General features: G+C 35.3%; 1 protein-coding gene across 2 annotated transcripts in view; it reads right to left on the reverse strand.

Moving 5' to 3' along the window:
- LOC144970327 (putative histone deacetylase 1-B) overlaps positions 1-6,949 on the reverse strand; it is a 33,481-nt gene extending 26,532 nt beyond the window's left edge. For both annotated transcript variants that reach the window (XM_078909848.1, XM_078909857.1), the window contains exons 1-3: positions 6,810-6,949; positions 1,237-1,349; positions 539-656 (exon numbers count right to left, since the gene is read on the reverse strand). In XM_078909848.1, coding sequence (XP_078765974.1) covers positions 539-656; positions 1,237-1,349; positions 6,810-6,855 — 277 coding nt within the window. In that variant the 5' untranslated portion in view covers positions 6,856-6,949. The remainder of the gene's footprint in view (positions 1-538; positions 657-1,236; positions 1,350-6,809) is intronic.
- Between the last annotated feature and the right edge of the window lie 7,481 nt (positions 6,950-14,430).

The raw sequence follows: 14,430 nt of genomic DNA on the forward strand, positions 1-14,430 counted from the left end.
CAAACTCAAACACATTTCCTATTGATCAATATAGAAACAAGACAACCAAACAATTTTCAAAAGGGAAATAAATGAAACCATTTCTCTCTCTCTCTCTCTCTCTCTGCAAATTTTTGCTTCATACAATTTGAGACTTTTATAGACCTGCCAGAGGCATTAACAAAAAATGATGTATATTTATTTTAGTTGAAATCAGAACTTGAAGAAAATCATCTGTATAGATTTTCATGTGTGAAATATCTTTGCTGTCCTATCCATTACTCGCAAAAAAACATTTTCAAAAAGAAAATTAGAAATGAAAAAATTCACTAATTTTATGAAAACTTATGATTCAACAAATCAGAATTTCAATGAAAAAAAATCTTAATTTGGCCAATTTTGAATGAAAAAAACAAAACACTTAATATTTTATCTTTAAAAATGACAGACCAGTATTTACGACTATAACTGATTACAAAAAAAAAAGGTGGGGGGGGGCAAATTTAATACCCCTTGAGAATCTTGTAAAAGTTTAACATTTCAACATTTCCAAACTTACATCTTTGCATCTGTTTGTTGTACTCTGACATGTTGTCAGGTCGAATGCTACGCAAAAACTTGATGTAGTCATCACTATGAAATTTGGTCATCTCCTCGGCTGTCGCCTTGTGTGGTCGCTGATAGGACGGAAGGAAATACATACAGACATTTTGTATATCAGGCATGGGGACTAACCTTGTTGAGAAAACCAGACAGGTGTTTGTAGTCATACATTGTTCCCAAATACACTGTCATGATTATGCTAGAGTAATGCAACAGGGAGGTTATTCCCAAAGACACACTGAGAGAAAATTACATGGCAAAGGTGAGAAAATATAAATGAATAAACAAAAAATTCAACTTACAACCCCTCTGCCACCAATTCAGAAGGAAATAATTTACTCAGCTTTTACAAAAACACATGGACTGACCTAATCTGAATGCTGAACTCCAGTAAAGAGACATTTCAGTTGCATTCTTACATTTATTTTCCTTTCACCAGGTGCTTGGGACACATACGGAAGTATTTTAACATACTAAATTCCGTAAATATACTGGAAAATCTACAACTCTGTTTATCTAAATTATAATAGGTTTGACAAAGCCATGATTCAGAATAGGCATATTTGATCTATTGTCCTTATATTTTAACAAACATTATATTAAAGACATCCCAATATGATAAAATTAAAAATCATTGCTAAACCCAATCCTTACATAAATTTCCATCTTTCGATAGAGGCCGTAGTTGAGGATGAGATTGTGGGTCATGCGTATACGATGAGGCTTCATAGGATGGCCTTGGCCATAATAGTAGTTTCCAATGTCCCCTGAAATAATACAATAAATGGCATGTTGAAATACAGTGCAATACGGAAATCTCAAACAAGTTGGGACCGGGCCTGTTTCTTGGAGATTTCTGTGTTGGGTATTGTACAAAGAATATGAAGAAAAATGTGAGGGAGGGGAATTAACGAGGGTTGTTTTGATGAGGTGTAGCTTTTTAAGTGAGTCTTATTTTATTCAGTAACAGGTGGAATAATGTTCCCCTTTAAGTGTACTATAATAAGACAAAATCAGCACGTCCCATTGTTGGTTAACATTCAGCATGCGACGAATACCTACCCCATACTTCTCCTCACCTATTTCTCACACTGGTCAAGCATGCTTCGCACCCCCCCCCCCCCCCCACACACACACACACACATGGCTCCACGTTTAACACATTAACTAAAAGTAATACATTTAAGCCCACATAGAGCAATGGCAGTAGTCGTTTACATTCAACATACAAGGCAAAAGAATTTTTATCAACAAATGCGAAAGTTCAGGTCCATTTTGCTCAAGATTTCCATGTTACCTACTGATAGTGTTCAAGGCGTTAGTGCTGACAGTACAAGGAAAATATAGGGATTAAAACGGGGAATGTACACGTGTTCAAGAATTCCATGCTGCACTGTAAAATAAATCAGTGATTATACTTGGCATCATCATAGCTTGTCGCTCCAACACCGAACCCACTCCACAGTATCTGTGGAGCAGACTCTTAGGTCATGGTCAGTGCAGTTCGGCCCGTCCTGGCATTCTCTAAGGATGTGCTCCATCGTCTGCTCTGGGCATCCACATTTATACGAGCTAGTCTCAGCCAGCCCCCACTTTTTCATGCTTCCAGTTCCAGCTGCTCTCCCAATTTTTGCCCGTGTCTGTTCAGTGTTATCCATTCATTCCCGGGGAGCTCAGTTCCATAGGGCAGTTCTCTCAGATCTTCAACAGCTTCATTTGCATGATTGTCCCAATCCCTCCATGTGGAAAGACCGTATACAGCTGCATGGTCAGGGTTGATGCTTTCTTCCGTTATGAAGCTCTTTCTTGACTTCAGTCTACTTATCGTTGGGTTGTGGTCATGGATTAGTGCCTTATACTTATATTATATTTGGCAATTTGCCAAAAAGGTCTAAAGTGTAAAGGTCCTTCGGCATAATTCAAACCAAATAAAAAATGGCATAAATAAACTAACACTAATATGGATTGTTTTGTTTGTTTTTAAGGATTTACGGTGCTTGCAACACATTTAGGTCATATCAACGCCAGTAAAAAGGAAGAAAATGGGATAGTAAAAAGTTCTTGAATTACAATTAAAGCACCCAAGAATAAGGAAGACAAATGGGAATTGGTTCAAATAGGGAGCAGATGTAGATTCCAAGAGCACTCTATCAGTGTACTTAGTTTGAGATGACCTAAAAGTCTCATCCAGACACGAGCACAGGTCCCCACCAAGAGGATACACTCAATTGTTTACAAACCATACATTGTAAAAGGAAAAATTAAACAGTGCATAATAGAGAGATGATTTACAAGGAAACCAAGTAATCTCATTCCACGACAAAGACAGAAAGCAAGTTGGAAAGAGATATAGGGGGATAGAAGATACAGTGCCTCCCTGCCCTCTATGGGAGGTCAGGGACCCCACCCAGAACCAAACATGCTAAGTAATAGTAATAGTATGCAATATGCAAGTTTTACTAAATTTTGGAGTGCCACAAGGCTCTGTTCTTGGCCCTGTCCTTTTTACTGTATATATGCAGCCCCTTTCTAGTGTGATATCCAGATTCAATCTGAGTTATCATTTTTATGCAGATGATACGCAAATATAAGATTCAGCACCCCTTAGTAATTTACAGTTCTTAATACAACGAATTACGAGCTGTTTTAATGAGATTAAATCTTGGATGTACCACAATAAGTTAAAATTGAATGATAGTAAAACAGATTTTAATATGTGGAAGGCCGAGTATCCTTATAAACAGGCAAATAAATCACCTATTACTCTCGGAAATAGCACAATAGAATTTTCAAATAAAGCAAAAAATCTTGGCGTCATCATTGATAAAGATCTATCCATGACAAGCCACGTGAATAACACCATACAATCTATGTACATAGAAATGAAAAAAATAAGCAAAATTCGTAATTTAATACCGAAGCATATAACAGAACTTTTAATTAATTCCCTGGTTTTATCTAAATTGGACTATTGTAACTCCCTTTGGGCGAATTTAGCTTAAGACAAAATTAGCAAACTTCAGGTTGCTCAAAATAACGCAGCCAGGCTCACTGTACGCAATAACAAAAAATACCCGTCAGCAACTCTTCTTCTCCGTGAGTTACATTGGCTTCCTGTTGAAAAAAGAGTTGCCTATAAGATTTGTACTGTTGTCTACAAATCCCTGAGCACGAACAGTCCCTCCTATATTAAAGACCTTCTAGACATATATGTCCCCAATAGAAACTTGAGGTCAAGCAATGACCAATCAATCCTTGTCAAACCTAAGACATTGCGTAAAATAGGCGAACAGTCTTTTCAATTTTCAGCCCCCCATTTTTGGAACTCTCTCCCATCACACGTGAGATGCTCGGATTCATTGACAACGTTCAAATCTCGCTTAAAGTTTTATCTTTTTACGTCATAATGTTGCAATATTAGTTTCATGTTTTGTTGTTGTTAAATTGAATTCGTATCACGTTTCCTTCACACTTGTCTCACTGTAATATGTTTTGTTTTATATTACTGTAAAGCGCTTAGAGCCTGTGACAACGGGGTAAAGCTCTATATAAATGCCATTTATTATTATATATTACTACTACATTGTTGTCATTAGAGTCAGAGATACAGGGTGTCCATAAAGTCTTTTCCCGTCCCATAGCATCTCTTACTTTGACAGAAAAATGTTACAGACGATATACTTTAAACATGGACTTAAGAATGAAAACACAAATGCTTTACATTTATTTAGTTTGCCGTTATCTTATACTCAATGTGCCTCAGTATGGTTGCCATGGCTACTGAAAAGCAAAGTTTATTTTTGAGTTCTTCTGTTTGCTTTGTAGCTTTTGCGTCTCAGCAAATTTAGAATACCTGTTTCTTTGTTGTTTATTTTTAAATCGTTTTCATGTATTGTAATGATCTGCCAAACTGGGCTATGAAACGATTTTGAGCTTCACATTAGGCGATTTTGTTTCATGCAGTCACATTACAAAAATATATTTGTTGCACTGTTGTGATTTGGAAATCAAATGTGATAAAAATTTGGTCTTACAAGCTCATGTTCATTTTGCTTAGTTTGGTGATGTAATGAAGGTCAATGACTTATGGACATACATGTATGCCCTTTCAAAAGAGGATGGTGAAAACCAGATGCAAAAAAAATATATAAACAAGTCTTTGAAATCAGGGAAAAACTTTATGGACAGCCTGTATTACTTTTTGTAAATACTTAATGAATTTTCATTTCTTTAACACAATTTTTAAAGCCTACAATACTCTACAACCGATAACAGTTATATCAAAGGATTATGATTGACTTTGGACCGAAGGGCCAGACTGCATTAATTTGTGTCTACTTTATAAAGCAGGCTACAACATCTTTGTTACTACTTGATGGTTGTTGTACAGTACAGTACAGATTATAAATAAGACTCATGAACATTCAATAAATTGGTAAACATAGTCTATGAAACGAAGTTGATCATCCCCGCCAGTTGTAATATTAAAAGTCTATAACCAGATGACTTCAAAAAGCATAACATGAAAGAAGGGTGGTTGGAGGAGGAGAGAGAATATATATATATATATATATATATATATATATATATATTATATAATATATATATATATATATATATATATATATAAGAAGAAGAGAGAGAGAGAGAGAGAGAGAGAGAGAGAGAGAGAGAGAGAGAGAGAGAGAGAGAGAGAGAGAGAGAGAAAGAGAGAGACTACTCTGCCAGAATAGCTTATAACTCTTTAATAAAAAAGTGTAATCATTTTATTTTAACCCACAAATTAACTTTTAATTTTAATCTCGCCAACTGTACGATCATGCTGCAGCTACTTAGACCCAATTGTCCCCCACCCCCTTCCCGTGCAACCGCCAACTCATTGACATTGAAAACCACCACTGGTCCTGTGTCCTTTTTTTTTTTAATTTCTGGGTAGGCTGGAAGTGTCAACAAAATTCATACAACTGAGCTCAAGTGTCAAAATATGACACAAGTCTTGGTGGTAATTTTTCTTACTTGAGCTTTTATAGGAAAATGTTTGATACAACAAAATCAGTGGAAAATTTCTGAAAAATTCACTAAGAGCCGCGGAAGATTATCATCACTGTAAAATCATCTGAGGAATGATTTTTTTTTTTTTATGAGAATATCTGGGTAAAATATAGAAGTTCTACAAATACAAAGGACCCGTTTCAACTTCAACCAACAAGCTAATCAATTTCTGGCCACAAATTAGGAGGCTTTTATCATGGCAATGGTAAAATGCACAAGCTTAGGATTAAAAATTAAAGGTGACCCACTTTCCCAATCCGGCAACATGTTGGGGAAAAACTAGAATGATATCAAAAATCAACTTTTCATCCCAAGTCTACTAAATTATGAAACTATATCCCTGGTGAATGAAGTCCATTTTATTTTTATTTTCTGACCCCCTTCGCCTTCACCATTCAGCCAAAAGTAATTTGCGATAGTTTAGTGAATAAAGTAGAGAACCAGTTTTCAGATTATTTTCATTGCGATTTTTTTTTTTTACGAAAATGTATTTGTATATCTGAACATCCTTTCAAAATTTAAGAAAAGTCTTGTCTTGTGAATTTTCTAAAATCGATGGACGATGGCGCTTCATTGCACTTGCAATGAAAACCCGGCCTTCTTCTACTTCTACTTTTTACATTTATTAGGGACCTTTACATTAATTCATTAACACACAAATTAGTCTATTTCCTTGCAAAGCACACATCATAAAAGTAAATTATTAAGTAAATATTAGATAAAGGTGCTGTGCAAATGTCTAAATTTCACAATGCCATGTGCAGGGTTTATGTAACACACGGTTTGTTTTAGGCTTGGACATTCCGTTTGAACGCGTTTCGTATGCGTCCCGGATTTGCATTTTGGAAGTTGGTATTCCATACTTTTTCTTGTCTTCCTTTACTCCACTTTGTTGAACCAATGTGAGAATTGTGATTATTTCTATTGTTGAGTTTATAATAACTTTATCCTGGATTCCGTGATGAATCTTTATCTTAGTAAACTATTTTATGAATTTCAATTTAATAATTTTTCTTTTTTTTTCTCTTCTTAATTTGTAAAACGAACATCATACAACGCCATGGTCATGGCCTAGTTTTGACGTTGGTACAACTTGGCCACTGAGTCCATCGAACAGCGAAAAAACAGGACTACGAAAATCAATTAAAATCATCATTTTGGATATAAGTACAAACCATCATAATAATAGCAAATTTTTCGCTTTGGGAGAATTGTAGCCATATTTCCGACAAAAATCTGATTCAAGTTGACTCGATGATACTACCGGGCTCCCACAACAAAGCTTTCGACAATTTTTCGATCCAGAATTTGATAGGACAACTTTGAGAGGGCGACACCTAGTGGGTGTATTTGAAGTAGCTTCCCATGTTAAGTTTCGTTATCATATTCAAATTTCAGACACAGAAATAATCCAGTTTGGCCATTAGGATTCCAACTTTCAAATCTTTCACATTGTTCATTGTACTGACCCCGCGTTTTCAAAATTTTGCAGAAGAAAATAAGTAAATTTTTCAGGTTTCTAAATATGTCGTATCACATCTAACTACATGAAACCCATGTAATAAAATATCACCGCGGAATTACGCGATTTCAAACTCAAAATTATGAGACAAAAAATGGCAAATTTTGCCAGAAATTATGCTGATTTGGAAAAATTAATAGGCACAAAGTTTGGAAAACAAAATTACAAGAACAATCTTCATCACCGCGGGGAACGCAAATTTCGCAAAAAAAATTTTAAAAAAAAAAATCAAGGAATTTGTTAAAAATTTGCAAAACGCGGAGAGTTTGCAATGCAAAAAAAAAAAAAAATCCCTAATCTTGGAACCGCATTGCGGCCACAAGCCGTGTAAAAAAAACCGCGGGACCAGATTGTACCTAATTTTTCTCGTTTTTGAGGCAGCAAATTTGATGATATGGAGAAAATTTCAGCTATACAACCTCTGTGGCATTATGGTGCACGTATCTAACCGTTAATCAGAAGATCTGGGGTTCGATACCCAGTCAAGGCAAACTTTTTCTTTTTCTCGTATAATTTTTCTTTCTGTTGCATCTGGCATTCTTTCATGTCCACCTTTTCAGAATTTTAAATTTATTATCCTTATAATGACCATGCGCAATGTAGTTGGAGACGGGGGGGGGGGGGGGGGGGGGGAGGTTTCGGTTGTGTTTTGTTTTTTTGTTTTTTTTTGGGGGGGGGGCGGGGGGGGGTTGTTGTTTGTTTTTTGTTGTTCTTTTTTTTTGTGTTTTATTTGGGGGGGGGGGGGGGTGTTTTGTTTGGGGTTTTTTTTTGTTGTTTTGTCTTGTTTGTTTGTTTTTTGTTTTGTTTTGTTTTTTGTTTTTTTGTTTGTTTTGTTTTTCTTTGTTTTTTGGTTTACTTTGTTTTTTATTTGTTTGGGTTTTTCTGGTTTGTGTTTTGTTTTTCTTTGTTTTGTTAGTTCTCTTTTTTTTTTTTTTTTTTTTTTTTTTTTTTGTCTTTTAATGTTTTATTTTTTGAGGTTATGTTTTTTTTTTGTTTCGTTTTGTTTTGTTTTGTTTTGTTTTTCGGGGGGGGGGGGTGTTTGTTTTCATTTTTTATTGGGGGGGGGGGGATTGTTTGTTCATTTTTTGTTTTTAAATTTATTTTAATTATCTCTTTTTTATTCGAGAGAGAAAGGGAGTATTTGTTTGTGTCGCCGTGCACTTATTTGCATATAATATAATATCAATGATACTCGTTGATAATATTATGTGTAACATGTCGGTTTGTTTGGATCTCTTCTTTTTTTGGTGGGGAGGGGGGATGTTTTTTTTTTTTTTTGTTTTGGGTTTGTTTGTTTTGTTTTGTAATATTTTGTTTTGTATTGTTTTTGCTTTTCTTTTTATCTTCTTAATTCCTTCTTTTGCTTTGTTTTCAGTTTATTTTGGTTCCTTTGTTTTGTTTTGTTTTTGCTTCTATAATTTTTTTTTTGCCTTGTTTTTTGTTTTGTTTTTGTTTTTTGTTTTTGTTTTTGTATTTAGTTTTTTTTTGTTGTATTTTTGGGTTGTTGTTTTGGTTTGTTTTTTTTTTTTTTTTTTTGGGGGGGGGGGGTTTTACCCCTATGTTTCTGTGTGTGTGTGAGTGTGTGTGTGTGTGTGTATGTATGTGTGTGTGATTGTGTGTGTGTGTTCTATTTGTTTATTTGTGGTAGGGGGAGGGGGTCTTTAAAGTCATGGAGCAAGAAAAGCATTATTTTCAACGCAATCCTGTAAATGAATTCGCCTCACACATAAAGCCTGGCCTCTCTCTCTCTCTCTCTCTCTCTCTCTCTCTCTCTCTCTCTCTCTCTCTCTCTCTCTCTCTCTCTCTCTCTCTCTGTGTGTGTGTGTGTGTGTGTGTGTGTGTTTGTGTATGTGTGTCCCTCTCTTTATTTTTTAAATATTATTTTTTTAATTTTCCCTTTGAGATTTTTTTTTTTTTTTGCGGGCTGGGGGGGGGGGGGGCGGGTGAAGGGGTGCTGTGTTTATATATATATATATATATATATATATATATATATATATATATATATATATATATATATATATATATATATATATATATTTATATATATATATATATATATATATATATATAGAGAGAGAGAGAGAGAGAGAGAGAGAGAGAGAGAGAGAGAGAGAGAGAGAGAGAGAGAGAGTTTGTTAGATTTTTGTTTGGTTGGTTTTTGGGAGGTGTGTGTGAGTGTGTGTGTGTGTGGGGGGGGGGGGGGCTATTTTCTTTCATAAAATCTACGACTTCCTACCCATTATAGTGTGACATTTAACACAAGACTCATGTTGTTATTCGCGCACCAAATGACATCGATTGTCGCGGGTATATTGTGTTACATTTGACCTTTGAATCCAAAAATACCATACATTCTTTTTAAAATTAATAACAAATAATAATAAAACTGAAGGCTTGTATACGGAGAGTATTAGACATCTATTACAGTATATGTGTTGTTACAGCTTTAACAAATAATGAATTATGCTCCTTTCTAAACTCGCTTTGTTTCGAGCTGAAACCCTTTCTTCAGCCTTTTAGAAAAACAGTTAAGGCTCCCGTCTATCTAGATTTGACCTGAATGTTGTCATTGCCTGAAGAAGGATTTTGAGACGGAAACGTTCCGTATTTAGTAATTTTGTTAGTTATTTATTCTATTTCTTCTTTACATATATATATATATATATATATATATATATATATATATATATATATATATAGAGAGAGAGAGAGAGAGAGAGAGAGAGAGAGAGAGAGAGAGAGAGAGAAAGAGAGAGAGAGAGGGAGGAGAAAGAGAGAGAGAGAGAAAGAGAGAGAGAAAGAGAGAGAGGGAGAGGGAGAGATAGAGAGAGAAAGAGAGAGAGAGAAAGAGAGAGAGAGGTAGACAGAGAGAGAGAGAGAGAGAGAGAGAGAGAGAGAGAGAGAGAGAGAGAGAGAGAGATGCCTACTTGAAATGTTGTCATGTTGTTTTGACAGCGCTGTTAACGGCCAGGTACTCATTTTACTCATTGGACTACGATGATAGAATGTGAGTAAAGAGCATTTTTCAAGAACTCAACTATGCGCCGAGCGAGGCTCGAACCCAGGACCTTCCGATCCGAAAACGAGTGTCATATCACGAGACCACATAGCCGAAAGAATGAAAGCGACAGCTGCCGGTGATGCCTTCGTGTTGAGCGTATCACTGTCCTTGACATTGTCACAGGTGCTAGGATGACGTGTCGCCATATGACACAATCATGGTCTAGGACTACAATGAGTGGCAGGGTGTCAAACGGTTCTTCATAAGCTCTAGATCGAAAGGTAGCCGGTTCAAGTCGTCACTATAGCATCGTGTCATTACCATTGTTGTTTGTTGTTGATAAACTGACATTGTCTCTATCAATAATTGTATCAAATTATTTTAGCTTCTGTTTATTTAACACAGCATTTACCTAATTGATGACCTGCGCACAGACAGGCGCGCGCGCACACACACACGCACATATATGTGAGAATGTGAGTAAAGAGCATTATCATATATATATATATATATATATATATATATATATATATATATATATATATATATATACTAACACATGCGCGCGCACACACGCACACAAACACACAGTTGGTACAGTTCTCAATTGATAGGTAGCTGGTCTAAAGAGTTACTGTGATTTTTTCAATTTCTTTTTAGAATAAACTTTTTACCATAACAAAACAAACAAACAAACAAAAATCCCGTAAATGTATTTTTTCACTGCCGTTTACTTAACAATTTATAATTCTTCATCTCTGTTACAAGGAACGTCTGGAATAATTTATTTATTTGTTAAGTTTTGCTGAAATAGAGGACAATAGTGTGATGTCATAATACTGGTTCAAATCTCATTGGAAGTGTGAAATAAGTCCTCCAGAGGACTGACTGGGTATAGACAGTTTGAGGCTGATCTTCTGGTTTCAGAGTGATGATATTATCACATTCTCTGGCCTAAATTAACATTTGGGTAACAAATATTGTAATTATTGGAGTTGTTTGGCTGGTGTAAGATGTATTGTAATATAATGGAGTTGTTTGGCTGATGTAACATGTATTGTAATATATTAGAGTTGTTTGGCTGATGTAACATGTATTGTAATATATTGGAGTTGTTTGGCTGGTGTAACATGTATTGTAATATATTGGAGTAGTTTGGCTGATGTAAGATGTATTGTAATATATTGGAGTTGTTTGGTTGGTATAACATGTATTGTAATATATTGGAGTTGTTTGGCTGATGTAACATGTATTGTAAAATATTGGAGTAGTTTGGCTGATGTAACATGTATTGTAATATATTGGAGTTGTTTGGTTGGTGTAACATGTATTGTAATATATTGGAGTTGTTTGGCTGATGTAACATGTATTGTAATATATTGGAGTTGTTTGGCTGGTGTAACATGTATTGTAATATATTGGAGTTGTTTGGCTGATGTAACATGTATTGTAATATATTGGAGTTGTTTGGCTAGTGTAACATGTATTGTAATATATTGGAGTTGTTTGGTGATGTAACATGTATTGTAATATAATGGAGTTGTTTGGCTGATGTAACATGTATTGTAATATATTGGAGTTGTTTGGCTGATGTAACATGTATTGTAATATATTGGAGTTGTTTGGCTGGTGTAACATGTATTGTAATATATTGGAGTTGTTTGGCTGATGTAACATGTATTGTAATATATTGGAGTTGTTTGGCTGATGTAACATGTATTGTAATATATTGGAGTTGTTTGGCTGGTGTAACATGTATTGTAATATATTGGAGTTGTTTGGTTGGTGTAACATGCATTGTAATCTATTGGAGTTGTTTGGCTGATGTAACATGTATTGTAATATAATGGTGTTGTTTGGCTGGTGTAGCATGTATTGTAATATATTGGAGTTGTTTGGCTGATGAAACATGTATTGTAATATATTGGATTTGTTTGGCTGATGTAACATGTATTGTAATATATTGGAGTTGTTTGGCTGATGTAACATGTATTGTAATATATTGGAGTTGTTTGGCTGATGTAACATGTATTGTAATATATTGGAGTTGTTTGGCTGATGTAACATGTATTGTAATATATTGGAGTTGTTTGGCTAGTGTAAAATGTATTGTAAAATATTGGAGTTGTTTGGCTGGTGTAACATGTATTGTAATATATTGGAGTTGTTTGGCTGATGTAACATGTATTGTAATATATTGGAGTTGTTTGGCTGATGTAACATGTATTGTAATATATTGGAGTTGTTTGGCTGGTGTAACATGTATTGTAATATATTGGAGTTGTTTGGCTGATGTAACATGTATTGTAATATATTGGAGTTGTTTGGCTGGTGTAACATGTATTGTAATAGATTGGAGTTGTTTGGCTGGTGTAACATGTATTGTAATATATTGGAGTTGCTGGCTGATGTAAAATGTATTGTAATATATTGGAGTTGTTTGGCTGATGTAACATGTATTGTAATATATTGGAGTTGTTTGGCTGGTGTAACATGTATTGTAATATATTGGAGTTGTTTGGCTGATGTAACATGTAGGTATTGTAATATATTGGAGTTGTTTGGCTGATGTAACATGTATTGTAATATATTGGAGTTGTTTGGCTGATGTAACAAATATTGTAATATATTGGAGTTGTTTGGCTGGTGTAACGTGTATTGTAATATATTGGAGTTGTTTGGCTGATGTAACATGTATTGTAATATATTGGAGTTGTTTGGCTGGTGTAACATGTATTGTAATATATTGGAGTTGTTTGGCTGATGTAACATGTATTGTAATATATTTGAGTTGTTTGGCTGATGTAACATGTATTGTAATATATTGGAGTTGTTTGGCTGATGTAACAAATATTGTAATATATTGGAGTTGTTTTGCTGGTGTAACATGTATTGTAATATATTGGAGTTGTTTGGCTGATGTAACATGTATTGTAATATATTGGAGTTGTTTGGCTGGTGTAACATGTATTGTAATATATTGGAGTTGTTTGGCTGGTGTAACATGTATTGTAATATATTGCAGTTGTTTGGCTGATGTAACATGTATTGTAATATATTTGAGTTGTTTGGCTGATGTAACATGTATTGTAATATATTAGAGTTGTTTGGCTGATGTAACAAATATTGTAATATATTGGAGTTGTTTGGCTGGTATAACATGTATTGTAATATATTGGAGTTGTTTGGTTGGTGTAACATGTATTGTAATATATTGTAGTTGTTTGGCTGATGTAACATTTATTGTAATATATTGGAGTTGTTTGGCTGGTGTAACATGTATTGTAATATATTGGAGTTGTTTGGCTGGTGTAACACGTATTATAATATATTGGAGTTGTTTGGCTGATGTAACATGTATTGTAATATATTGGAGTTGTTTGGATGATGTAACAAATATTGTAATATATTGGAGTTGTTTGGCTGATGTAACATGTATTGTAATATATTGGAGTTGTGTTGGTCTGTTATATCCGGCTGGCTTAGCCTACCGTTATGAGTTAACAGGGTAGATTAGAGTGATGGTGATTCAGGGAATTCTCTCTACAGAGGGAACGAAACTCACGTCACTCTGCTCTTTGTTATTGTTTTAAGACAGCCATTTAAAAAATTGCTTTTCACTCATCATCATAGCATGTCGCTCCAACACCGAACCCACTCCACAGCATCTGGGGAGCAGACTCTTGGGTCATGGTCAGTACAGTTGGGCCCGTCCTGGCATTCTCTAAGGATGTGCTCCATTGTCTGCTCTGGGCATCCACATGTGCACGAGCTAGTCTCAGCCAGCCACCACTTTATCATGCTTCCAGCTGCTCTCCCAAGTTTTGCCCGTGCTCTGTTCAATGTTAGGCATTCATTCCTGGGGAGCTCAGTTCCGTAGGGCGGTTCTTCTCTCGGATCTTCAATTGCACGATTGTCACACTCTCTCCGTGTTAAATTGGCAATTGCCTAAAAATAAACTTTTTGAACATATGGAAAGTCTGTATACAGCTGCATGGTCAGGGTTGATGCTTTCTTCCGTCATGAAGCTCTTTCTCGACTTCAGTCTTTTGTCGTTGGGTTGTGGTCATGGAGGGAGTGCCTTGGGTCCATTTCCTGTTTATATTTCAGGGCTTTGGAAGCAGTGGCTCTTCGAATGTGGGGAGGTGCAATGCCAGCCAACCGATGGAGGACTGGAACTGCAGTCGGTTTCAAGTTACCAGTAATAGCTAAATCATATCAATCAAACGCCGCGATGCTGCCGATTAGGCCTAATGCGCCGAACTCTCCT

This window comes from Berghia stephanieae, chromosome 1 (genome assembly GCF_034508935.2).
Source record: "Berghia stephanieae isolate SIO BIC M18660-M18661 chromosome 1, UCSD_Bste_1.3, whole genome shotgun sequence".
Lineage (NCBI taxonomy): Eukaryota > Metazoa > Mollusca > Gastropoda > Nudibranchia > Aeolidiidae > Berghia > Berghia stephanieae.